The sequence below is a fragment of the Equus quagga genome, chromosome 1 (genome assembly GCF_021613505.1).
Source record: "Equus quagga isolate Etosha38 chromosome 1, UCLA_HA_Equagga_1.0, whole genome shotgun sequence".
Taxonomy (NCBI): Eukaryota; Metazoa; Chordata; class Mammalia; order Perissodactyla; family Equidae; genus Equus; species Equus quagga.
In genome coordinates this window covers 92,733,187-92,760,442 of record NC_060267.1, presented here as the reverse complement: position 1 = coordinate 92,760,442, position 27,256 = coordinate 92,733,187, and the positions used below count along the sequence as shown (strand labels likewise).

Below are 27,256 nucleotides of genomic sequence, written 5' to 3'. Positions count from 1 at the left end.
GGCCATTTCTCTAACATACACAGCTTTCCTTCCCGTCTGTGCACGCCTGGGCATTACTTCACCCTGCTGGTGCTGGTCAGGCATAAAGAGGTTTCTAAGCTTTGCACAAACCATGTGAACCTGATAAAATATGCACACAATATACAAATAATTCTATTATTTATTTATTTCGAATAAAAAAGTGGCCAAGATAACAATACTAGTGGCTCTGCATACAAAACACAACATGTTGGAGGTTATTTCACATTTAGAAAACTGGCAGTATATACAGCACTGGGTATTCACAGCAACTTCATTAGAGTCTAAGGACTAGAATAATACGAACAATTGAGAGGAATCCAAAACGGGAAAAGGCTAAAACCCAACAGTCTTTCATGAACTGGATAAGTGGCCAACCAGCTAACTGGTAAAGAAGCAGAGGATCTGTCACCCCTTTCTTTAGTAATAACTAAAATAAGATTGCCCCACAGGGCTGTATACAGACAGACACCCTCCAAAATTCACATTTCATTTTCTCTATAATCTTCCCCACTTCAAACTTTTCCCAGAAACCTCTGCCCTAATATTAGATAACAGCTCAGGATACTGGTGTATTATCTTCGGGAAGAGAAGGCTAAACAGTGCTAAGGATACGGCATGGTCTGGTTTAACCCAAGAAACTCAGTTCAAACCCAAGAAAGAATCGGGCCCTCTTCTGGTCATTAGTTCTTTGCAGTTTTGAGCGCACTGGAGAAAGTGGACCATGCTTCGTCTTGAAGGAGGCAGGAAGTTACTCACTCGTTACACATGTCGTGAGCACCAACTGTCTGAAAGGCACTTTCCATCAGTGCCTGCCTCGAGGAGCTTACAATCTAGTCATGGACACCGTGGCATATGTACAATGGAGAGAAGTGCCAATCTTTCTGGATGGGGGGGATTCCAAGCAAAATGTGTTATTATTCTTAAAGTTTTTAAATTTAAACACTAAAAATCTATAACACACTACCTAATCAAATGCTAAGAATTAAAAAACCATCTCCTTTTTATAACCTTAAGTTTTTAGATGCCTGTTCTTTTTATTTCAAAAAATGTCATATGTAAACATACATACAATTCAAAGCTGAGCACAAAGACTAGCACAGGCATTGGGTAAACAGAAAGCATAGATCACTACACACAACACAGACTTACTTTTCTTTAGTCTTATTTCTGTATAAACAAGTTTGATATTCACTTTCCTTTCATTCAGCAAAGTACAAATCTGAGTCAAAGTCTTGAAAAAGACATAATTCATTTTTGCATTAATACCAAAAAAAAAATACCCTAAAGCTTCCCAGTCTGTCAGCTAAATGTAAAAGCGATAGCATATGAAACGCCTCAAAGCTGTCACCACCTCTTTACACTGTCAGTATGACCACTTTACAGGACTTTTATGAAAGTAACAGGATTTCAGGGTGAGGTAAGCAAATTTTTACCTTAGAAATAAACACAAGATTTAGAGTTCTGAAATGTAATTCCTCCAACCTATTTACAATATTTCAACCAGATGGCCCCTGCCTTTACCTTAGGGTATCAGGACAAGAGTATCATCTGTCCCTTTTTTCAGCTCCTTCCCAGCCTGGAATGAATGAACGAACACCGTGCTGGTAATCCACACATACTGCTGCAAAGAAACTCACTGACTGGGACCTCAGATTGGACATGAAGTGTCCTGCTGGAGTTCAGTTACAACTCAAAGATAATGCAAGATAAGAAAAGCTGCCTCACCTAATTGGATAAAGAGGTTGGGGGAGAAATGCTCATATACCAAAAGGATTAACTTTTTTAGAGGACATCCTAATAAACAGTCATTTCTCTATTAAATGTATGGATTTCCACAGCCAGTTTTCAGAAACAGCCCTGTCTGTGTGCAGATGGGAGGCTGCGTCTTATCTACCAGGCTCAGCCGGGCTAACAGGTCCTGCTACTGATTCATATCTGCGCCATGGAAATGAGTTCACAATCTTTTGAAAAACCCCGCTGTTCCATCAGGATAGCAAAGCTGAGTACTTGAGATAATCAGAAGCAACTCTATATTCTGCAAATTTGACTTAATTCAATTTAAAGACAGTCCAATTTCACATGCTGTATAATCAGTCTGAATAGCAGATATCATGTTAGATGTGAAGATCTTAACTACAAAAACCTTCTGGCTTCACGAAAGAGCAGTTCAAAGTTTAATAACTATGAGACTTGAGATACAGTCTAAAACTCTGCTTGAAGCTGCTAATCGCTACTTCCACTAATAACTGAAATGAAAACAACTCACTTCAGTTCAATTCTTTAGAGGCATTTTAAGATCCGACAGTCTCGAGGGGAAGGGTGGGCTCCTGAGGCGCTCGCCTCCACCCACACAGAGAGCAGGCTGAGAGCACCAAGGCACCGTCACGATTTAGGGACGCCGCGCAGGGACTCAGAACAGTCCACGGCGGGCTAACTGTAAAGAGATTTGTTTATTCGTCTGGCTACTTGCTGTTTGTGCTGCCCAAGCTCTAAAAAGAAAAAGGGCAGAATACACCTTTCCCGTAAAAAGTTTAAGCCTGCTGACTCTGAACACAGCGCAGGCAGCTTAGCTTACGCCACAAGTTCTGCTGGTCACCAATCACACTGGCTCGGGGAGAGGGACGGGTGGCGGGAAGGAGCTGACACATTCGGGCGCAGCGCAGCCCAAGACCAGCTGAGAGCTGCCGAGCGCTCTGCTGGGGAGATTACGACTAAGAGTTCTGAAGAAACCCGGATACGGTTTACCAAGTTAACTGACACTATTACCTTTAGAGAGAAAAATTACTGTTTAATAGTTTCCTCTAGGAAGGGAGACCCACTATGTGATTTAGCTTTTAGAAATTTTATCACTAATCTATTTTTCTTTCAAACATGGAATCTGTTCGCTGTGAATGTGTTCTAAAGCTGAGAGAACTAAAGGAATGGTACTCAAGAGGACCCCCTTGGTAAGGAAAAGCGAGAGAGAGGTCAGGAGCAGAAGGCACGGACAGGTCCTGCAGAAACCAACGAGGGGTGCTAACTCCTGGCTTCACTCCGGGACGGCAGCACTTCACCTACTCAGAGCAGCGCCAAGGCCGCAGGGGCAGGCGCTCCCCAGGCCAGCACTGTCTTCCTCCTCCCAAGCACCCACAGGCAGCAGTTTCTTCTGCGTCTTATCTGATGCTGTTATAATCACCACAGAATATACTTTAATATTTAATTATCGTCCTTTTAACATTCTTTTAACCTAATTAACCTGTGAAACTTACTAATAGGCCCAACCACACGCTTCCACGTTAACATGCTCAAATACTTTGTAGAGGAAGCAGCAGAAAAATGTCACCTCAACCGGGAGCTTCACCAGTGGCTCTGACAACTTCTGACACTGAAAAATAATTGGTAGTTTTGGCAGATACAACAGTAGGTAGAGATTGCCTGAAGTCTGGGTGGTGGACACATGAGGATTTCAGAATAAATATGAAGCATAACAAGCTATCAATTTCTTATCTGGAATAATAGGAACAAATTAACCCCAGGCAGAGAAAACGTGATACAGGTGTGGATATCAGACTCCCAAAATGCAGCAGGGTTGTAGCTGAAAAGGTCTAATTGTCTGGAGCTCCGCTCCTGCTCTTCAACACAGTGCAGCAACGTCACTCCTGCCACTCCTTCCATTCCTGAAACAGTTATTACAGGGACAGCTGAATAAACTTGAAAGCCACTAAACACATCAGGCAAATTTTAGGAAGGTATAGAGAGTATGACTAGTTTAGAACAGGAGAGGCATTTAATAATCTAAAGACGCCTGTGTCCCTCTCACTTTTCCTAGGTCTCAGTGACCACCCTACCCTCAGGTACGCTGAACCTCAGTGAACGCAGACGTGCACTGGGGCGCTGCCCTCAGCTCAAATCTCCTCTCCTCACAGGTCACTGGATCAGCCCCTGCGGCTGGGGGGCCAGGAGAAGGGGAGACCCCGCTGCGTGTGCAGAAGCCTGGCTGACGCAGGTGTTGGTTGGGTTTCAGAGTCTTAAGAATGCCACTGGGCCCAGGCCCCTGCGGAGAGAAGCCACGTTCTAGTAAAACAGCTGCCATGTCTATTCCTATACAGACACTCAAAATGATTCAGGAGCAACTTGTAGTTAACTCCTAAGAGTTAAATGTTTCAAAAAATGCACAGCTGCTTTAAACAAAAACTTAATCTAAGTTTTAAATGGCAGCAGCACAAAATTTTCCAACAGAACAAATCAACTACTGACTCTGATTAGGAACAAAAAAATAAGTGAGACTAAGCATGCCATGATTATTAAAACTGCAGTAATTCCTTGCCATGATTCCAAACTTTACTGTCATATTTACTGCAAAGTGAAGCAGCCACAGGTACAACTGCCTCTGAGCTGCAGTGGCCATGATTTTACTGCTACCTGGTTCCTTCTTGAAAATCAATTTAACACGCTGGACCCTAAAATCTGGATAAACACTATTCTTGAAATTACCACCAAAATGAGAAAGATAATCAGAAGATTCCGGCAAATACATAATTAAACCCAGAAGACAAAGCAAAAAGAATCTGACGAGGAAACGAAAGACATCTCAAAGCAGGCTGTCTCGAAGTGCCTCCTAGGGGCTCGTCTCCACTACATCTGAACCGGGGGGACAGGACACAAGTATGGTGCGTGGTGTGTTTCCGCTAGTGTTATCCAAATATCAAGTGTTTCTTAAGTGAGGACAAAATGTCTTTCACTAAGGATACAAAATAAAAGCAGGAAACTGTATTAGAATAAAGGCAAAAGAGTGTATGAGTTAGAATTTCTCATTTTGTATTTCCCATCCAACTTTCCAGACATATGCACCACTTCAAGATGTGTGCATTACAGTCCTGTTGATTAGCACCAATCTCTAGGACACTTATTTTAAAAATCCAAGAACACTGTAATTCCAGAATGTCTATTTTTTATTTTACGTTTTAAGACCAATTGACATTTAACACCTCCTCTTAGGAGCCCACAGAGAAATACCTGGATCATAAATATCAAGGACCTTTGCAGGGAGGAGACACTCCCAGGCTCCGGTCAACTGAGCTGAACTCACTTATAGCACCAGAGTGCCAGTGTCTGCACTTCTGAGCTGCCCGTCTCTTTCTGGAAGTCTCTACACAGACGCTGTGCACAATCCTATACCAGATAGAAATGAAATGTCTGGAAATGTCAACATTAAAAATAGTAAAAGTTTTAATTTAATACTAAAAGGAGAAAATATTCTTTTTCTTCTATGTACAAATATCTCGTCTCGGTTATCAGAGTCCAGTCCGAAGCAGGGATGTGACAGAGGTGAGTGGAATACTGGACATCCTTATGTATATCAAGGAGTTGAGGCAGGAAATCCGACGACACAGGAGATCATGGAAAACAAGTCACAATTATTAACTTACAGGAGTCACCTGATCTTTTCACACATTAAGACCAACTTTAGTCTTGGTTTCAACCTCTCAAAATATAGAGTTTTAGAAAAATGTTTTCAATACGCATGAAAAAGAAGAATCGGTGGGACACAGATCTGCAGCTATTTGCTAAGAACAAAATATCAGGCCCACGTGTTTAGACACTTCTAATATCTGCTGGTACACTGACAACCTCGTACCAGGGAATTAATAAGCTCTCTGGAGCCACAAAGCAGTTCCAGGCCAAGGCCAGGATTAAAGCCTAACTCAGCCCGGCACGGTCCTTATCCCAGCTCTGGAAGAGAGCACTCTGTCCCTAGAAATGATAGAGCGTTCTTTTTGTTCAAACTGCTTCAGTTGACACTTGAAAAATAAGTGTTCCTCATTGAGTAAGGAGTGGGGGCTAATGTTCATCTCAAAATGACTTAAAATCTCTGCCTTCAGTCATTTTAAAGATATCCTGGAGAGAGAGAACGCACTTCAGAATGCACTCCCAGGGCTCTATTTACAGTCAGGAGGAGCGCCTCTTGATGTGTGAAGGCCAGGCTCACTCCAGCGCATCCCAGCTCTTCAGGCTGGAGGGCGTTTTCTACAGCCGAGATGTGCCCTTCCCATCTTCCCCCCACTGATGTTTAGAAGACAGGAGAATCGCAGAAAGGGCAGGGGCTTTGCAGTAACCTCTTAATCCAGTCAGGATCTGCAAAAGGAAGACAAGTGGTACTGAGCGTTAGATTAAAAAGCGGCAGCCAAATGGGATGAGCCCTGGCTGGACTGCAGTGTCAAGAGATGAGCAATCTGGTCCCAGCTCTGTGTCCTTGACAAAGCACTGCACTCCAACATTCTAAATGAGGCTGTACTATATCTGTTGTCCCCAAAGCTAAGTGTGGGATGAAATTTTCATCCCTCTGTGATGAAACAGGAAAATAAGGGTAACGAATAAGAGTTTCATAAAGCTAAACTTATTCAATTTAAAGACTATAGTTTGTTCTGAGAGTGTACCCTTCATACACTGCTAACGGTGAAATATTCTTTTATAAAATACAGTCACTTTTAAAAAATGCATTACTTGGAGAAATAAAAACATCGCAACACTGGGTCAACACCTTCTCCCCCTCTTAAAAACCCTCCTGGTCTGTGAAATGCTCTACTCTACCACTCCTCCCTGGACCCAGTAGGTTCTCATTCTTTCCCAAAGCTGTATGTGGCTTAATTCAAGCCAACTGGCAGGTGTATTTGTTTTTTTAATTTGTTTCAATCTTTTCCTGATTTCTTGTCTAAATAGTATACCTATTCTCAATTGCAGTGAGTGTTGAAAAGTTCCCAAAAATTTGTTTCAAAATAATCCAATCAGAGGAGGGAAGGGGGTGGGGGACTACAGATGAACATTAAAGGCCGTGAGTTGGCAGTTTTTGAAGTTGAATGATGGGGACATAAGGGTTGATTATACTCTTTTCTCTACTTTCATATATGATTACATTTTCCATACTAAAAAGTTAAAACAGAACATACGCAGCTAACACAACACATCAACTTCTCAGAATTAGAGCTTCAGCCAGTTTAGAGCAAAAATCAAGAATAAGGGTGTAGCTTTATATAGAATGTTTTCTGTTTTACTTGAGACCACAAGTTTCCCCCAAAACATACATAATTGTATACGCTTGTGTCTAGTTAGCTCATTTGGTTAGAGTGCGACGTTAATGAATGTTAGGTCATAAATTTGACATTTGTGTGGCTATTTAAATCACTAATTCCTTGCCCATGTCTATGATCTTATTTCCAACCAGTTATCTCAGAAATGTGGGCTGTGTCACCGGGCTATCAAGAAAGAGAATACAGACCAACCAGAGAAAAACCTCTTCATGGTGGCTAGGAGAATGACTCCAAGTGCAGAAGCTACTGCTGGTTCAGCAATGCTGTCTTTGTATACATTACCATTTGAAGAGTTTTCATTCAAATATAATCTATATACGCTGTCTACAACAAGTTCTGACATGTTTTTGAATGAGTAATTTGTCAGCAGTGACAGAACAGCAGACACTCACATACTAAAATGAATACGTACTTGAACATGACATATTCCAATTATCATTTTAAATTAATTGTGCCTTCATGGTAATACTGTAAAGAGCAGAATGAGCCTGCTCAGCATCCCTGACGGCATAAGACTAAGCAGTGTGGAGCACGGCCGAGCAATGAGTCTGAGGCGCTGGTGCTCTGCCAGCATGCTCAACCTCACCCGCCCAGGCTGGGAAAGCATTCACCTTCTGGAACTGGATGGCGGGCAATGCTGTCATGGAGCAAACACCTTCTGTATATCAGACTCTGGCAGGACTGGTAGGTTAAAAAGCACCTGAAAGAAGACAGACTGCATCGTCAGTTCCGCAGAGGAAAGCAGCATAGGCCGAGGGCAACTCAGTACAGCCAGTTATTCTCAAACCACACAGCAACCCAGTCAAGGGCAGGCACTCTTCACAAACTCATGGCAGCAACGTAGCCCTCGGCACACCTCAGAGGGCCAGACCTCTACCCCCGACGCTACTAAAGAGAAAGTGGGGTATCAGGTGACTAAGCAGAGATACAAAGCTTCTAATCCAGACAGTCACTGCGGCTTCTTCCCACAGTTCAGAATTGAGTCTGTTCATACCTGACTGTACTTTGAATTTTTGATATGTTAAAAAAAACTGATCATGTACTATATTGAAAATTATTCTTGTTAGTGATTTTTAAGACTAGGTATAAAGCACTATCTTTAAGAACCTGACAGGACAGTGGGGAAAACCTGAAGGATATAGAAGACGATATTAATGGTGCAAAAAAGGGACAGGATCCAATGTTCAGAGGTTCAATCTCATCCAATGACTGTTCACTGAGCATCTCCCAGGACCAGGCGAATAAGGGAAGGCGGACGCAACAAGATGGGGAGAGTGTGTTTGGGCTCTGCAGGGAAGCTTTTCCAGAAGATCAGTCATTGCGTTGAACAACGGAGTAGGAAACTACAAAGAGGAAGAGAGCTGAGGGAAGAGATTCCAAGGAGTAAAGAGATTTACTTGGAGTAAAGACTTGGGTATAACAGAAGAAAGATTACACCTGAGTGAGGGCAAGCACACATTCTCACATGGAGAAATCAGACCGGGTATCCTGTCACTAACTGCAATCAGCAAGAAGGAAAAGAATTGTTGTGAAGCACCCGCCTGAGAGAGAACAGCGTATAGTGGTTACACATGTGAACTCTGGAGGCAGAACGCCAGGATCTGCCACTAAGTGCCTGTGTGACCTCGGGCAAATTATTTAAGTTCTTCAGGCATCAGTTTCCTCATCTGTAAAAGCAGAAATAATCGCAGTGCACCTGTGCACGGCTGTGAGGATGCAGTAACCCGGGACACGCGCAGTGCTTGGAACAGCGCCTGGCATGGAGACAGTGCTCAACAGACGTTGGCTGTTGCTGCCATCATGATGGTGACTACAATCCTACTACTACTACTACAAGCTTGTTTCCTGTTCTCCCCTTAAAAAATAAAAGTCTAAACAAAACAGAAAAAGTGGAGGAATGCAATAAAAATTGGGAAAAATCCAAATATCTATCAATAAGGGAGTAAACAATAGAACATCTATACAATGGAAAACTCTACAGCCTGAAGAATGGGATCTATGTACTGAATGGAAAACTGTCCACAATATTTTAATAAGAGAATCAGCAAGTTGTTAAGGAAAGTATGTGTAGCACAAGCCTGTTTCTGTTAAAAATTAATTTATAAAATATACTGAGTGCCTACCATGTACCAGGCATTGTTCTAGAAATAGCTGTGAACGACACAACAAAATTCGCTGTCCTCATGGGGCTTTCTATTCCAGAGCGGGGGAGAAAAGCAAAAAGTAAAAAATATATTAAATGGTGATAATTGCTAAGGAGGAAATTAAAGCAAGGAAGAGGGATGAAGACTATTGGGAGAGGAGAGGGATGTCAGCAGGGTGTTCCAATTTTAGGTAGCATGGCCAGGAAGGCCTAACTGATAAAGGAACACTTGAAGAAGCCATCTGGACACTTGCTGGAAGAGCCTTCCAGGCAGAGAGAGGAGTCAGTGCAGGCGTCCTGAAGTGGGAGCAGTACCTCGAGTACCTGAGGAACAATGAGGCCAGTGCACCCAGGATGAAGTGAGCAAGATGGAGAAATGCAGATGAGGTCAGAGAGGGGATGGGGGTCAGGCTGTGTTGTCTTGATCACTAGAAGGATTTTAGCTTTTACTCATCAGAAATGGGCAGCTACTGGAGAGTTCTGAGCAGAGGGGTGACAAGCTGACAAAGTCTTAACAGGATCACAATCACAGCTATACTGAGAACAGACTGGAAGGGGTAAGGGTGGAAGCAGGAAGACCAGTTGGCGGATAACTGTAATAATCTGGACAAGAGATGATGGTCTCTTGGACCAGGACTGTAGAAGTGGAGGTAGTGAGGAAAGGCTGGATTCCAATCTGAAATGCCTATTAAACTTCCAAACAGGGATGCTGCGCAGGTGGTTAGATGCGTAAGTCTGGATGACAAGAAGAGACTCAGGCCAAAGTTACACGTTTAAGTCACCAGTGTACAAATGACATGCAACAGCCAAGAGAGGCCACTGATCCAAGAAGACCAGGTCCAAAGACAGACATCAAGACGATGAAGTAGAATCAGCAACGATGACTAAGAATGAAGAGTCAGAGGGAGGAAGAAAATCAGGGAGCACTGTGCCCAGGGAGCCAGGTGAGGAAAGTGCTGCAAGGAGGAGCAAGGAGCCATCAGCTGTGTCAACTGCAGCTCACAGGTCCAGACAAGGAGGACACACCAGGGTTCCCTCTCAGAGTGAGACTCATGGAAGGAGGAAGACTCCTACCTTTGATTATAAAGTTAAACAAAAAAGGGCATAAGCACTTTTATATTCCATTAACAGGTAGTAGTTTTGTAATAACAATTTTAAAAAATTTAATGCTACTTCAAAGGAAAACAGCATTACCAAAATAAAGAAAGCAAGGCCTATAAATATCAAGCAGTAAAAAACTGTCTTTAAAGGGTGTCCTGCTTTAGTCAAACTGATGAAAAAAGCCCACACCAGATTTTATAAGAGCAGCTTTTCTCCAACCTAATGGCATGGGCAACATGTATTTTGGATTAATTCTTTACGGTGGTTTGTGCTATACAAAACCCCAAAATGAGCAAAAGCAGCAGCTGGCTTAAAACGGCTTACCGGAGCCAAATGTGGCCATTGGAACAGACTGCCTGTTTGCGATCTGTGAACGGCAAGATCTCTTTACACAAACTACAGTGCTCAGGAAAAGTCTGTTTGTTCATCTTCTTGGAGATGTGTCCGATCAGCACCTAGTAAGACAAACAGTCCCGCAGTATTTAGTGGAGAGGGCAGGGCCTCCTGAAGGAAAAGCCTACCGACCCGGGAGAAAGGAACAAACACACGGCATCTCACATGAGGCAGGAGATCTGTATGTCCACATGGGCCCACCGCAATGGCTGAAAGTCCAAAAGCTAGACCTTCAACTTGTGTCAACTGGCTGAGTAAAAAGATTCATTCAGGGACCCTGTGACAACAGGGTGAACTATAACCACTAAAGGAAAAACCGTTCTGAAAAACCAAAATCTGATTTCTTGCCTTGTTTTAGTTGTTTCTGAAACAAGGACTTCAGAGTTCTGATGGAAGACAAAGTATTTAGCTATTACTTACAATGTTTTGATTTTAAGAAAAAAGCCTAACCTCTATAGGCAAAATAGTACATGAAATACTAACTTTGTAGAACTGTGCAAATGTCTTTAAAAAAGAAAGAAAGAAATGTCTTTAAGAAAGAAAGAAAATGTTCTTTAAGAAAGTCTTACAAAGTAAAAAGATAATCTGAATTAAAAAATAATAATTTCCCCTTCTGAGAGCCCAAAGACCCATGACCGATCTAGTCTAGGAGCCTGCCATCTGAGATCCACTGAGCCCCACTGCAAAGGCACGGCAGGACCCATGGCAGTGGGGAGGTGGCAGTGAGAGGTCAACAGGGCAGGTTCTAGGCCTTGTCTCTATTTCAGCTTCACTTTTCTCAACTTTATTAGGATTATATCACTTTAAAAGTGAAAGTCTGAAAAACACTGGTCCACTTCATTATTTTGCTGAAAAAACCTTCACTGGCTGTATCATTGAGAGGCATGGGATACACCAACCCTTAAGACCCTTCTTGTCTTACTAGCAGATAATGTCCATCAAAGTTTTTAATCCATTTACACTTAAGCTCTCACGGAAGGACTCTCTAATTCATTCATTAAAATTAGTTCACTATGTTTTCAAGGGTATCTTAATCGCTCAGAGGGTGTCTTACTCCATATATAATTTACAAATTTAAAGCCCATTACCTTTTGGCTTTTTTTGTTCTTCAGAAATCTAGTTTATGGTCCCCTATAGCAGAGACAACCACCCCTTCCTTCTTTTCTAGAAAGGCCAAACATTCTGATAGTGATAAAATCTGCTGAGAATTCCTCCAGTAGAGATGCACTCAAATTTTACAAAAGGAAGGACTGCTTTTGCTTGCTCTCAAGAGCCTTGACCACACAAGCCCAGCTGTATCAGCTTAACTCACGCATCCTCAACAGGGGTGACACTCCTTCCAAGGGGGCGAACATTGGTTCTTGGGGGACAAAAACTCTTTACCCTTCTCATGTATAAAGCACAGATATACACATAGTACATAAACAGATACACAATATATCTGTGGTATCAAAATTTCACGGGCAAGAACAATTAGAAAAAAATGCCTTAAAATGCTGGTGGGCAGGGGGAAGGATAATGAAAAAAAATGCTTGAGAAATGCTGGTCTAACTATACCAGGCTAAGAATCTCAGAAACAATTTATAATTATTATAAGTCAACAAACTAAGTTTGAAAAGATTCATTTTATGCATATATGGGATTTTTTTTTTTTAAAGATTGGAACCTGAGCTAACATCTGTTGCCAATCATCTTCTTTTCTTCTTCTTCTCCTCCTTCCCAAAAGCCCCCAGTACACAGTTGTATATTCTAGAAGAGAATTCTATAGAAGAACTATATAGTTCTCTGGTTGTGCTTGTGGGATGCCGCCTCAGCATGGCTGGATGAGCAGTGCCACGTCCATGCCCAGGATTCAAACTGGCAAAACCCTGGGCCGCGAAAGCGGAGCGCGCGAACTTAACCACTCGGCCACGGGGCCAGCCACCATATAGTAGGATATTTAAGACAAGAAAAATGCATTGTTTTCAATCAAAACTCAGTTGTTATAGATGGGCACAGTACAATCTTCCTTTCTTTAAACTGGCTCTGTTGGAACCACGTAACTATGCTAAATATAGCTCCCCATGCTCATGCAGCATCTGGACAGTCACTGTAAACCATCAGCAATCAACTTCCATTACATACTTTCCAAAATGTTTTTGTTAATATTTCACTGCCTCTTATAATATCCCTGCTAGGTCCTATGGGACAGTGATAACAAGAAAACTCTTCCACACAATTTAGACCACAATGAAACAATTCTTAAAAGCTAACTTTCAAAGATGAAAATTCAGTTACATGAACAGTACATCTTAACTACTCTTGAGATTATTGCAAACATCCTATGAGCAATAATTTTAGGGGCATACGTAGACATACACTTTCCAACAAGAAAAAGCAACAGGTGATGTGTGAATGGTTTAACCTTAGGCATGAAGATATTTGAATTTATTGCCTTCAATTAATATTTTAAAAAAGATTTTAGGCAGTGAGAATAAGTGTCAATCTTCGGAGTAAAAAGGAACATAAGTTTTTGTACTTTTGAATATTTTAGTATAAAGCATGTTCCTTGAAACACAAGTTCTTCAGAATTTTAGCAGTTATTAGCTCAAAGGAAGGTTCTCTGATGAATAAAGTCTGGATAACACGGAGCTACACACAGTTAAATGGTTTCTTTTCTGTAGGAATTCTCAGAACCCTCAGAAGGCTCATGTGCACTGGGAACCTTTAAGAGGACTACAGAGCATGCAGTGTGTTCCCAAGCTTGAACCCCAGTGTTCTGTCAGGGCACTTGAATTCGTTGGAAGACGTTTTGGATAACACTGTAAGATTGTTCTAATGTCAAAATAAAGATTATGCTCAGTTTTTGTTTAAAAAAAATCCAAAATGTAAGTAATAATTTGTTTACTTTACATGCCTTTCTTGACTAAATCAGAAGACCTCCTCAAGTGCTTTGGAATGGAAACAATCCCTGCCACCACGCCCCTCCGAAAAACCTCCAAAACCTTTTGCAAACGGGCAGGGAAAGGCACAGTGCCACACTCTCCCTGCTGTGACTGCCCAGTCACACACTGCTCTGCTACATGCAGCCTGCTCGGGCTCACCCACAGCCTGGAAATCTCATCTCGCAAACCTTGCACATCAAGCCAGGCCCCAGTAAGAGGAAGAACTGAAAGAGTCCATGTGTGACACGACTATGTCCTCTCCATTAAGCCATGTTTCCTGTTTATTCTCCTGCACCTCATGCCAATCGATTACCTAAAAAATGTCAAAGCAAAAGTTGAGCTTTAGGAATTCAATTTAGGTCATTTCTTTCTCATGAAGAAAACAGACTTTTCACAGTTTCAATGTCTTTGTTAATAAACACTTACCCGTGCTGTTCTGTCATCATACTCTTCATCAGACATTAAAAAGTTACAGAGTCCCCTGGTGGGGATGCTAGTGTTTTCTGTGATCCAGGTGTGCAGGTACACTTCTCCTAAGACTCGCTTCATGTGCTCTCTGGTCAAGTGCATTTCCACGGCCTCAATTTTCCCTTGGATTTCAAGGAGTTTCTCTTCCATCGGCTCACGGCCTCCAACATCTCCGGACTGGGTGAGTGAGTCATCTGTGGGGTCCTCTGGATCACCTTCTTTGCTCCTCTCCTGAAGGCCTTGTTTATTCACCTGTTTGGAAGAAGTGCCTTCTTCTTGCTGTTCATCCTCAGTATTGCCCATCCCTGGTGAGTCAACCAGTAAGATTTTTGAGTCCTCATGGGTGGGTTTACATAGGGCTTCTGAAGGGGTTTTCTGCATTGACTGATACAAAATCCTCAGAAGGAAAAGTTTAAAACGCCAAAAATAAGTGGCCCCACCGCTTTCAATCTTTTTTTCCAAAGCTTCTTGTAAAAATTGAGGGATATGTTTATCTTTTAAAATCTTCCAGCGTATTAGGTCTATTAAATCTACCTGCTTAAAGAGATTTTGAACAGAAGATTCCAGGAGCTGAGCAGCTGCCTCTTCAAAGGTTTTGAGAGTAACAAACTGGACCTGGTAGTTTTTGTTCACGGGATGGAGGCCATTGACCATGCCCTCAGTTGTAATGACAGCCAGATATGCACCACAGGGGCTCACTGCTATCCCGTGTGTCCTCACCGAGCCAAACACATCTGACAGTTTAATCAACTGGTGTTCAAACTTTAATGCAACATCTGTGAAAATGGGAATCAGCTGCCTCACTTTCCCATCACTGGAACAAGTATATACCGTTCCGTTCTGCTTATCTGCAGTCATGGAGACGATCGGCAGGGAGTGAAGGCCTGTGACGTGGGAATTGTGAACATTCAGACCCGCTTTGGAGATCAGAAGAAGACACCAAAACACATAGGATCCTCTTGCAGCCACCACTAAGCTACAACTACACTTCTGGTAAGGGTGATAAAGAGGTACACATTTGATACTGTGCACTGGCAACTGGTCCATTTCTTTCCATAAGACAACAGGTTGCCTTAAAGTGAAATAGCCTTTAACTGCTTTGAGATTGACAGGAAGAATTTTTACAGGTCCAAAAGCACTCCCCACAATAAGGCCGCTCATTTTCCGATTATTGTGCTCATATTCCCACCAAAATAAAACACTAGGAGAGTTGATTCCTGACTCAATTGTGTTGCACGAAGAGATGGATTCCTTTCCTACAAATGGTAGTTGAAACTGCCACACAGCAATGTTACCGTTTTCAAAGAGGACTGCCAGGAGCACACTGCCCACATCACGGCACTCATTGTTATGCTTGACCTGCTGAGTAGTACAGATGCCTGACCATTCCATCCTGACTGGAGTCTGCATGCTGTGTCTCCTCTGAAACTCAGCAAAATCCCCAAGATTTCCTTCTGGGGCCTCACTTTTAGAGAGCCTGTAACTGGTCTCATAAAGACGTTCCCCGTAAATCTCAGTCAGATCGACCAGCTGGACCCACTGCAGTCTGTTGAGGTTAGCCTGGACGGTGAGGCGATTGTCCATGGTCAGCGCTGCCAAAAGGCACCTGCCATTAGCATCACAACCCATGGGCGACCAGCTAGTGTATTTGAATCCTCTCAGTGGTGGCAAAGCCTTCCCCTCAGGGTTGAACACTCTATCCAACATGAAAGTCTGACTGACCGTGGGGTCTTTAGAGGTGGCAAATTTCTCCTTACACTCAGCAACTTCTGTTTTTGAGCCAACCTGAAAGTAAAAGACATAAAAACTATCAGACAAATATTTCACTGTAAGCGGAACAGACTTATATTGCTTGGGTGTATTAACTGATTCACATTAATATATATAGTAACTTTACATCAATTTTGTTAATTTTGGTATTACATGCATTTAAAAGATTAAGTACATGTCTAAAACTAAGTGAGCAGTTCCTCAGGAAATGGCGATTTTTTTTAAGGGTCAGAATAAAAGTTGTCATTATTCATAGCTTGGTTCCCACATTCTTCTTAGAATTGACATAAGCAATAGTGATAATAGAGATGCACTTGATTCTTCAGAGTCAACAGAGCATTTAGCCGAACTAGCCACAAAACAGTAAAGGTATTAAAAATTCATGAAAATATCTATCTATACACATCTTTGATACAATTAGATATTTGGATTTTTTTTTTTTTTTAGATTTTTTTATTTTTTCCTTTTTCTCCCCAAAGCCCCCCGGTACATAGTTGTGTATTCTTCGTTGTGGGTTCTTCTAGTTGTGGCATGTGGGACGCTGCCTCAGCGTGGTCTGATGAGCAGTGCCATGTCCGCGCCCAGGATGCGAACTAACGAAACACTGGGCCGCCTGCAGCGGAGCGCGCGAACTTAACCACTCGGCCACGGGGCCAGCCCCTAGATATTTGGATTTTTAATAATATCTTTATGATACAAATGCCAGCTTTAAGTTTTCTATCTGAAATTTCATTTACAAATTATGCCGAGAGCCAATACAACTGCTTTGTCCACTGTTTCTATAGAATAATGTCCACTCTGATTAGACTATTTGCCATTCCCTGAACATTCCCACCTCTGCCTTCCCTGGCTCCCTTGGCAAGAATACTCTCTTTCCTCTTTTCTAAATCCCATCTATCCCACTAGGTCTAATTTTCTCTATGAGGCCTTCTGAGATCATTCTAGTTTTTATTCATCTCTCCCGCCTTCAAGTTTATAACATCCATCAGCACTGCTATTTATTTAGCATCTAGCTGTATGATGGTGAGCTCTTTAACAAGATTTTAAAGGTACATTAAAGATGGAGAAAGAGTTAAATGACCAAAAGAAAGTGGTCCAGAGTCATAAGAAAATAGCCAGGGGGCAGGCTCCATGGCCTAGCAGTTAAGTTCTGCACGCTGTGCTTCAGCAGCCCGGGTTTGGTTCCCAAGCACAGACCCACACCACTTGTTGGCGGCCATGCAGTGGCCGCGACTCACATACAAAATAGAGGAAGACTGGCACAGATGTTAGCTCAGGGTAAATCTTCCTCAGCAAAAAAAAAAAAAAAAAAAGAAAAAAGAAAATAGGAAGGCTAAAGCCCCTAATCCAGTGTCTTTAGAGAAATGGATAATACAGAAAGAAAGCAGAACCATTCAACTCCTTTTTAGTGTCAATCTCCTTTTACATAGAGGCTGATCTGCAAACTGGAAAGGGTAAAATAAACATGATTAAAAAGGAATTCAAGCCTAAGACATAAATGGATAAAATAAAAGTCACTTTAAATAATTTAAGTCCCCAAACCCAGAGGGATTACATTCCAGGACAAAGAAAGAACCTGGAAGATGCTGAACTCAGAACCACTACATTCCTCCACAAAGCTTGGACAACTGGAGATGTGTCAGAAAACCAGAGTGTAACAAATAGTTAAAAAATATCCCTCAAATGGCAAATAGATAACAAAAACTACAGCCCATTAAGCCCCAGAGGGAAGAAAATTCCTCCATGTATTAGTAGACTACAGTGATTATTAGAAACTAGGGTAACTGGAATAATCTAACCTTATTCTCTTTTTTGCTGAAACTGCTAGATGACACAATAAATAAGCATATAAAATGAAAGGGAGATAGAAAGTTGTCCAAGAAATGAGTTAGATGATTAACTTTTCCTCAAGTGTGTTATACAGAACACCACTCCCCTAAACTGTCCCTTCAACAAGAGTTCTGGGGCCAACTAAGTTTTAGCGATGCTACATATCCTACATCACTCCTTCAAGAGCCACAGGAGCACAGCGAAGGCCTTGGCTAAGGAGCTACTGAAGAGACTCATTTCACCAGACTTATCCCAACTTTTCGTTTTTAACAACAGAATCTTTTAGGGGGCTGTCATCCCTTATCATCCTAAAGAATACTCTGGAAATGGTGTCTTAGGCAAGATATCTTGATTTTAGAAAGGCATTTAAGGTAGTTTCTCAGACACACAGACATGATGGAGAAATACAGACTGAAAATTCCAATTAAATAGAGGGATAGGCGGCTAGCCTGTTAATGAAACAATGGTAGTCAAAGCCCAGAGCTTTGTACAGGCAGATAAAATTTGAAATATGACATAATAAGCAAAGCAAAATGACTGAAAATCTGTGCTATGATGCCAGACTGCCAGGGTTCTATCACATACTAGCTCTGTGATCCCATCCAAGTTGCTTAAACCTTCTGGCTGTAATTTCCTCAACTAAAAAGAGAATAATAATACATGTCTCATAGAGTTAGGAAAGCTAAGTAAGTCGATACATGCAGAGTACACATTAACAAGTGCTCAATAAATGTTAGCCATGATGATAATTATTAATACTCTCTGAGAATTAAGTAAGTGCTAATGAGACCTAATAAAAGTATGTAAAATGCAGGGGAGATATTAAGTTGTCCACCAAATGAAGGGCAGATATAAAATTGTTCATCAAATCCTATAACACCGTAATAAACTCAGCAATAATCCTTAGAATAGGTAAATTTACTACAAATAAAAAGCTACCATAGAACTAAAAGTAAACTTACAGAATTTGTAACCCAGAGCAGCAGCACAGGATGAAATAAGGAAGCTCAAGCAACCCTTGGTCCTACTCATTGTAGGAAGAATTCTCGATAGGATGGAGGGCAGCATGGATCTCAACCAGCAGGGAACATCCTTATGGTTCTGTATAGTAATTGCTAACATGTTAGTTTGAATTAGCCTACTGCACCTCCCCCCAACTCTCCACATCACAAAGCAAGTTAACAAAATAAAACAAGTGCTCAGATGCCCAAGGAGCATACCACTTAAGAGTCCAGCTCCTAGAGGTCCGCCCCCAGCCAATCATTTAATTACATACTATCCCGTTTTCAGTTGGCCATTATTACTGTTAATAGCTATGGACTTTGTAAGCACCTAACAAAAACTCATTTGGAGCTATTAGACAGGAAGCTTCTTGAGGGCAGGAATATTATTTCAAAAGCAAGTTATTTAACTTAATGTGCTAGATGGAGTTGATACTTTCTAAAACTTCTAACAATTGATACACAATAAAATTAGCTACACATAATATTATTCGAATTTGGAACTGTATACAACTAGATCATTCACTAAATCAGCAGTCCAAAGAGAAGAAAAACTGCAACTTAATTCTTAAATCACTATTTTATTGCTTTTCGGCGCTCTATCATTCACCTTTATATCACATAACCTCAGTGCCCAGGACAGTAACTTGCAAACAGCAGATACCATTTGAACTAGTCTATAACTGCATATTTTCTGAAAGATATTCATAACCTAAATAACAGAATCACAGAGCAGAAGCTTCTAAGGGGGTTAGCATGTGGCCTTCGAGCAGTGCCACACCCTAATACTGTGCTCTGGGTTGCAGAATGCCCATGTTTTGTGTTAGAGCAAAGGCAAGTGGGACGGCACTGAGTAGACAACTCCCCAGGGACTGTCAATGGGTAGCACCATCAAGGTACCGAACACAGACTTCTTTACATTCCTACCACTGCACCACAGTTTGATCCCACAGAGGCCTCTCAGAACTGCAGGGACGACTCAGCATTGATTCACCAGGCAGTCCTAGTCTAATTAAGACTGCTAACTGACGGTGCGTGTGATGTGCATTCCAAACAGTACCAAAGGGGAAGATGCCAGTAATTAATTTTAGGCACGCTATCTACCAATTATTAGAGGGATATATAAAGATTTCCTATTACTTGTTAGACAGTTGTGGAACTAATGATGGAGTCAAATTTTTGTGAGAATACTAAGGACATCTTCATATCCATAGCCGCGGCATTAATTCAGACTCATTCCTTAATACCTGTATGACTGCATTTTTTTAACTTGAGCGTTTACAGTGTGCCAGGAGCTGTGCAAAGTGATTATGTGGGTGTGTGTATGTGTGTACATACATAAATGTCCATATATATACACACATATTTAACTTAATCTTTCATAAAGTCTAAACAAGGTGGGTTTTATTATTCTTCTTTTATAGATAGGCCTAATTTATGCCAAAATCCAATTTCTTAACCCCTATTTTGTAGTGACCCCAACAAACATCTTATTGCTTCGAATCCAGCCAAACTCATATTCCTGAACCATACCAGGTCTGTACATGATACCGTAACAGCAACTTATGGTTTCCTAGATTGAAGCCAACTCCCTCAGCCTGATCTCCAAAGTTCCTGAATTGGCCTCACTTCACTTCCTCTGACCCTAGAAAAGCAACTTGAGCTCATCTGTTGATCCATCATTACCTAGACAAACAACAGTAAATCATGTTCATGACTTACATATGTATGTACATGAGAGGGACATCTCATTCCTGCCACCTGGATGACCCTTTCCTCCCTTCCTCTTACAATCCCAAACCTGCCTTCTTTTAGGACTGCTGCAGAGTCACCACCAGATAACCTTCTTTGATAAGCACCTCCCCTCACTATACTCTTCCTTTCTTTAAATTCTCTCTGCTAAAACATTAAATCTCTACCATACTGGCACACACTTAAAATTTTCTCTGATGTGTATATGAACACCCTTGGAAACCGTTAAGTTCCTTTTCAGCAGAGGATACACCTTTTAAAATCCCCTTCTTCTGCCTCCCTTGAGTGTTTCTGAATTTCATAGCATTATCACCTTCTGTCCGCCTAATTTGTTTATACTTTAACCAATTTGTTCATATCTTCCCCAAAAATACCTCAGAAGGCTTAGTCATACAAGTTTACCAATTATCTAACACAACACCAAGGTGTCCGTTTAAAACTTGAATCAACTATGTAAACACTGGTCTGGGCTCCCTGCACCCTACCCACAGTTAATGATTCATATTTAAAATGGCTGTGCAGAGGGGGCTGGCCTGGTGGTGCAGCGGTTAAGTGCTCACATTCTGCTTTGGCAGCCCAGGGTTTGCTGGTTGGGATCCCGGGTGTGGACATGGCAGCGCTTGTCAAGCCATGCTGTGGTAGGCGTCCCACATATAAAGTAGAGGAAGATGGGCATGGATGTTAGCTCAGGGCCAGTCTTCCTCAGCAAAAAGAGGAGGATTGGCAGCAGATGTTAGCTCAGGGCTAATCTTCCTCAAAAAATAAATAAAATGGCTGTGCAGAGTAAGAGTTTTCATAAAAGCACCTCGCCACCACATAAATAGTTCTCTGTATGTAGATACATATCTTTACAGCATTTTTCACTACTGTCATTTGTTCATGACTTGCCAAAGAATGTAAGCTCCACAAGGACAGGGCCTTTGTTTTGTACACTGCTTTACTTTCAGAACCTAGATCAGTGCCTAGCTGATACATAGTGGTATTCAAACATCTGTTGAATGAGTGAATGCACACTTTGATAGATCACAAATACGCATACAGATCTATAAAGGAAATAGGGAAAGTTTTAAACCACTAAAGTGAACCATATGACTTAGTACTTAAAAAAAAAACTTGAAAATGATATTAAAACAGTAAAACTTTAGGAACCCTAAAGTTCTGAAGGCAAATTTAGTTTGCATGAAGCTGAAAGCACTAAATCTAGACAGAGACCTTGGACTTGAAGCTAAAAACTGCATTTATTTCCAGAGACTTTTTCATTCTACATCCTAAAAGTGTTTAGTTATTAAAGAAAAACTGGAGTACAAACCCAGAGATCCAGTATTTACCCATCTACTCAAGCTGAGAAGCAAAGAGTATTCACAAGAAAGTCGCTGAAATAGTTAAGACAATGGAAAGGACCAATTTTTCTTCTTCAAAGCAAACAGGGCGCAAGAGGAGGGCACGTCATAGTAAACAAAGCCAGCCGAGGGCCTCTGGGAGTCGCTCCCAGACAAAAGGAGCAACAACAGAGGCAGGTCTGGGGTTGGGTCAACAGGGGGTGGAGTCTCAGAAAGCACGACCAAGAGTGATCTGCGCCAGAAGCCAGCCAGACGCGGGGGCGAAGGGAGGACCCGGCTCCGAGGGGACATCCCAGGATATATGTGTGTGTCGGAAGGGGGCGGGTGATTCCGGAACCTGGCCACAAACGGCTGCAAGATGTTTTTGTCTGTTTGATTCTTAAGCTACGGCGACTCTAGCCGCTTAGCCCTAAGCGCTGGGTGCGAGGAGGAGAATCCCCGGACTAGGGTGGGCCAGGACTCCCCAGGGACCGTGACGCGGCCGCGCGAGGGGGACAGGAGAGTCCAGGGCCGGGGCCCGCGGATGACTTACTTTGAGGAGGCAGCTGTTGAGAGGGGCGGGCACCGACGTGCGGTGGATGACCAGGTCCTGGCCCGGGTTGTGCACGTCGCAGATGAGCTCCAGCACAGCGATGCTGCGGGCCGTGGACACGGACACGCGGTGGTCCTCAGACCAGGCCAACGGCTCCAGGCCGCTCACTGCATACTGCAGCTTCACGGCCGGCTCCCGCCGGGTCACCAGGAGGCGGAACGCGGCGCTGGGCCCGGGGGCCGCGTCCGCCGCCGGCTCCTTCCCGCCCGCCTCGCCCTCCTCCTCCTCGGGCGGCGCAGGCCCGTCGGCCGCCCGCCCCACCCGGGCCTTCTCGGCCGCGTTCATTTCCCCTCAGGTGCAGAGGCCGGCCCCCCGGGCGCGCCAACCCCGCGTCGCCGTCCCGTTGCCGCCTCCCGCAACGCCGCCGCCGGCCCCCAGCGCCCTCCGCGGCGGTTTCCTCCCCTCAGCCCCGGAGCGCCGCCGAGCCAAGAAGGACCCCGCCGTTGCTAGGCGACCCAGCCTTGCCAGGTGGCCAAGGCGCTGCCTGTCTAGAAAACACGCCTCCTCTGCGAGCTGGACCGAAGCGCCCGGGCTCGGCTGCGGGTGGGCGAGGGGCAGGGAGCCTCGAAGACCTCCCTCTCCGGGTGACCAATGCCCAGACCCTTCTAGGGACCTCCTGGGGCAGCGAGCTATGCCTTAGCTACTCAAGTGCGGAGGGAAACGTTGGTTACATGGCGCACGGCCTCTTCTCGTTTCTCAGGAATTTAGAGAACTTCACAAGCATGAACACTGGGCTTGAGTGTGACCTGTCAACCCCTGCCGTAGGCCAAGCCACGGAGGACGCCAAGAGGGCGGCCACACTCGCCAGCCTGCGTCCGCTGCCCACCCTGCGGCCGCAGCCCTCGGCTCTGCTCACTGGTGCGGACCGTGCGTCCGGGACCCGGAAGGGGCGCGGCTACAGGACCCGGTGGGGCAGCTACGCGGGGTCCTCGTGCGCGTCCCACGTGGGCCCGAGCGGAGCGGCGGGCCCGGTTCGCCAGGTCCGGACTAGCCTCCCCGCCGGCCATGGCAGCCGCCGACGGAACGCTTCTCCACTTTTCTGAGCCCCAGGCCGCCGCCCCCAGGACGCTCTCCAAACCCCGCCGGGCCCGGGAGAGGCGGGTGAGTTCTGACCCGGGTTCAGACCCATCCGTACCGGGGGCCCGGCCCGGGGCGCGCCGCGAGCTGCCGCCTTCCCTCTGGGTTGGGTTCTGAATTGTTTATGGAGTTAAGGGGGAAAATCAGACCTCAGGCAGCGTCTGGAGGAGTCGCTGAGCAACACGTGTCTCAGCCCGGAACTCCCCCTCCACCCCCCAGCCCCCGCGGGAATGTTCTTGGAGGGAGCGAGTGTGGACGGGAGCTGGCTCGGGCTGCTAGTTGGAGGACTCTAAAGGTAGGTAGTGCAAGGGTTTGCAGGCTGTTTCCCGTAGAAGTTAGGAACTGGTGCGCGGGCGTGAGTCCCAGCCCTGTCACTTACCAGCCACGTCTCTTCTTTCAGCCACGGCTTCCTCGACTCTAAGGGTCGTTTGTTTCAGGAATGAGGACTGGAAATTAGAATTTTCTTTCAAGAGTTTTCAAACATGGGATGGATTTTCATCCACGTCCAATGGCGGGTGGGGGCGGGTGGGAGGGGAGGTGAAGAAGATACAACTCATCAGTGTAATCCTCTCACTAGAGAAGAGAAAGATGCCTTAAACTTAACCCAAGCCAGAGTTGAAAACTGGTCTCTAGGATGGTTGACTTATCTCCTAGAAAAGAAGAGGGTTACAGGGCAGAAAATCTGTTGTACAATCACCTTACCTCAAAGATCAGGAAGGATACATTCTCGTCCCAACGAAGGTGTGTGTGTGTTTTCTCGAACAAGTAGCAGATAATTCCATTGACAAGTCACTTGCCGAAGTTCAGTCCTGTTCAACCATTGTGTTGAAGCTGAAATTCCTTGGGTTCATGTCACCTCACACCAGCCAACGCCCACTGTCTGGATTCAGGGTTTAGAGGTTTGGGAGTAAGGAGCTGTCCGCTAGCCAGTGATGGAGCAGCATCTGCACCGGAGGGGGAAGGGGAAGCACAGAGGAGCCATCGGGAGCATGGGATTTGGAGTTGGACAGACCTGGGATTAGACGCCAGCCAGCCTTGCAACACTCCAGCTCTGTGACCTTGGGGAAATTACTTTACCTCTCTAGTCCTCAGTTTTCCTATCAATAAAATGAGAACAATAATTTTTACTTTATATAAGGTTATTATGAGGATTAAATGAGATAATGTACATAAAGACTATACACTTTCTGGTCCATAGAGGCACTTAATAAATGCCAATAATAAAAAATAAATAAAGTCATACTGGTTCCATTTTGGGAAATAGAATTGCTACATCAGGAGATAGTGTGGGTGCTTGTGCCATGTACATGCATAGTAACTAACACATGGGAAGTACTTACTAAAACTTTGTTGAATGAATTGAGTAAATAAACATATGGTATCTGGTTTTATAATTGCTTGAACTGCTGTGTCAAAAGGGTATTAATTAATGAAGTGATGACAGTGTCCACAGTGGCTTTGTCTGCATCTACATTTTTGTTTATGTCTTGGATGAGAATTAAGGATATGCTGATCAAATTTGCCAGTAGCCTGCACTTGGGATAGGTAGCTAATATATGGGATTTGGAAAGACTTTGACAGCTTAAGTTATGCTATATCTAACACTATGGAAAATATTTTCTTTGTAAAAATGTTTTCTGATTGTTAAAGTAATACATATATATTGTAGGAAATTTGGAAAGTGGGCTAAAAGCCTCTACCCGTGATTGCCATACTCAAGATAATTCAGGTTAACGTTTTGGTGTATACCCTTCTAGAAAACAAGAACTCGAAACAAAACAGGGATCAAACCATGTGTGATGTTTTCTAACCAAACAGGACACAGTTGATAAATGATATTATAGCATCATTGTCAGGAACCCAGGCTGTGGAATAAATGCGTGGACAAAGCTTAGATCCCTGAGTGATCCTGAGACAGACACCTCACATCTCTGCCACAGTGTTCTCATCTTAAAATGGGGTAATACAGTACCGTATTGATAGATGAGATACTTCGTGTAAGTACTTAGCGTACTGCCTGGCATATAGTAACTGGGTTTATCAATGTGTTTATTAATATCCAAGACATAGGATTTAGACTCTTAGGGCTAGATGGGCCCTTGAGGTCATCTGCCATAATCTCATTTTACAGGAACAAGAACAGAGACTTAGAGAGAAGTGAGTTGCTTAATGTTGTGCAGCTAGATTATAGTAGATCCAGAAGTGTCCCTGCTCGTCTCTGCCCAAATGCCCCTCGTGAAGCATCCCTGTTTCCTTTCCTCCCTCCCCTCGCTGCGGGCCATGATAGTCTTCTTATTCTGTGCTCCCGTAACCCTTTGTACATGTCTCTTTTATTGTACAAGGAGACCTTTGGATTTGTGATTTTATACTTTGCCTCTTCTACTGTCTGTCACTACCTCAAGGGCTAATCTTCCAGCTTTGTATCTTCAGAATCAAGCTCCTTGACAGCTGCTAAGTCGTCACCTTTTTAAATGAATATGTTGTGGATGCTTGGGGAAAAAAGCTAACAAATAGAGGAGTGTCCAGATTACAGAGAGGGATATTTCCATTATGTGTCTTTCGTTCATTTTACAAGTATTTATTGAGCACTTACTTTGTGCCCAACCCAGGCCCATGCAGAGGATTCAATGCTCTGTAGGACAGACTTATCCATTTGTTTATGGAGCTAACAGTCTAATGGGGAAGACAGGCACCACACAATGAATTACATTCTATGCTTGTTGTTGTACTGAGTGCTACAGAGGAGAATAAGTCCAGGAGAGCCAAAAATGGGAATTCTGTCTTGACTGGGTAGAGAGAGGATGTCAGGAAAGGCTCTTATGAGGACCCAGTAAGCCTGGGTCTGGAGGATGAGTATGTGTTAGCCAGCCAACAGAAAGGGTTGGAGATATATTTGTGAGAATAGCATGTGCAAAGGCCCTGAGGAGGAAAGGAGCATGGTACATTCTAGGAACTAAGGAAGACCAGAGTGGCAGAGGGTACAGGTAAGACTGGTGAGGCGGGGAGAGACCAGATTCTAGAGGGCTTTGTAGGTCATATTACACATTGTTGGTTTTAGCCTAAGAGCAATGGAAAGCCTGTCTAATACTGTGCTTAATCTGAATGCTTGCTTTCGGAGAAGTTGACATGGGAATAAAGGATGATTAGGATGAGAAGGGATCTAAAGTTTGTGTCCTATTTGGAATATTTAGTCCAAAAAAGAAGGAAAAAAGGAGTTATATGACATATGAAGGAGTATTATGTACAAGAGGAAGTAAGCTTGTTCTGTGTTCTTGCAGAAAGCCATACTGCAGACTGATAGGTAGATGTTCAAGGTGGCAGATCTCGCCTGAATGTCAGAATCAGCTTCCTAACCCCTAGACTTTGCTCTGCGTCAAGGGATGGAGAACAGTAAGAGGAGGTGTGTAGGCAGAAACTGCAAGGCCACCTGTCCGGGAGCCAGTAACAGGGGGTCTGTGCATGGGAGTGGCCTTTAGCCCTTTTTATACTCTGAGAGTCTGTGATTCTATAAATCAGGAAAAATCTGCACATTTCACTCCACCTTGCAGATGATTCAACAGACCTGAAACTTGACTTCATCTCTTTCTTTAATCTGAAAATTCATAAACTTGGGGTTTTGTAAAAATAAACTTACAAAATGAAGTAGGTCAGTATTGACCTTATTAATATTAAATATTTGGAATTGCATTTGTTGAATTGCTTAGTTATAGGAGTCCTTATGGTTGCCAGGAACAAAGAACTGTTGTTAGGTTAGTCCGGAGCCGACAGTCATGGCTA

General features: G+C 43.5%; 2 protein-coding genes across 6 annotated transcripts in view; one reads left to right on the top strand and one right to left on the bottom strand.

The window, feature by feature from the left end:
- Positions 1–142: 142 nt before the first annotated feature.
- GTF3C4 (general transcription factor IIIC subunit 4) lies at positions 143–22,796 on the bottom strand. Of its 3 annotated transcripts, XM_046656016.1 has the most exons (5): positions 22,343–22,795; positions 14,076–15,902; positions 10,657–10,787; positions 7,700–7,788; positions 143–6,135 (listed from the first exon to the last, which is right to left on the bottom strand). In XM_046656016.1, exons 1-5 carry the CDS (start codon positions 22,685–22,687, stop codon positions 6,071–6,073), a joined length of 2,457 nt encoding a protein of 818 aa, XP_046511972.1. In that variant the 5' UTR covers positions 22,688–22,795; the 3' UTR covers positions 143–6,070. The 3 variants fall into 3 exon arrangements, with proteins under 3 accessions (XP_046511972.1, XP_046511986.1, XP_046511979.1); XM_046656023.1 differs by lacking the exons at positions 143–6,135; positions 7,700–7,788 and adding an exon at positions 13,838–13,962 and having other exon boundaries at positions 10,688–10,787; positions 22,343–22,796; XM_046656030.1 differs by lacking the exons at positions 7,700–7,788; positions 10,657–10,787 and having other exon boundaries at positions 22,343–22,796.
- A 166-nt stretch (positions 22,797–22,962) lies between these two features.
- The window catches only part of DDX31 (DEAD-box helicase 31), a 73,066-nt gene continuing 68,772 nt past the window's right edge, over positions 22,963–27,256 (top strand). For 2 of the 3 annotated variants that reach the window (XM_046656045.1, XM_046656064.1), the window contains exon 1: positions 23,514–23,774. In XM_046656045.1, coding sequence (XP_046512001.1) covers positions 23,604–23,774 — 171 coding nt within the window. In that variant the 5' untranslated portion in view covers positions 23,514–23,603. The other variant, XM_046656053.1, reaches the window with a different exon arrangement.

Coding starts and splice junctions, on each gene's coding strand:
- GTF3C4 (XM_046656016.1), bottom strand. CDS start 22,687: ATGAACGCGGCCGAGAAGGCCCGGGTGGGGCGGGCGGCCGACGGGCCT. Junction 10,788..14,075: donor ATGATGACAGAACAGCACGG/GTAAGTGTTTAT, acceptor TTGTCTTACTAG/GTGCTGATCGGACACATCTC. Junction 7,789..10,656: donor AATGGCCACATTTGGCTCCG/GTAAGCCGTTTT, acceptor GTCTTCTTTCAG/GTGCTTTTTAACCTACCAGT.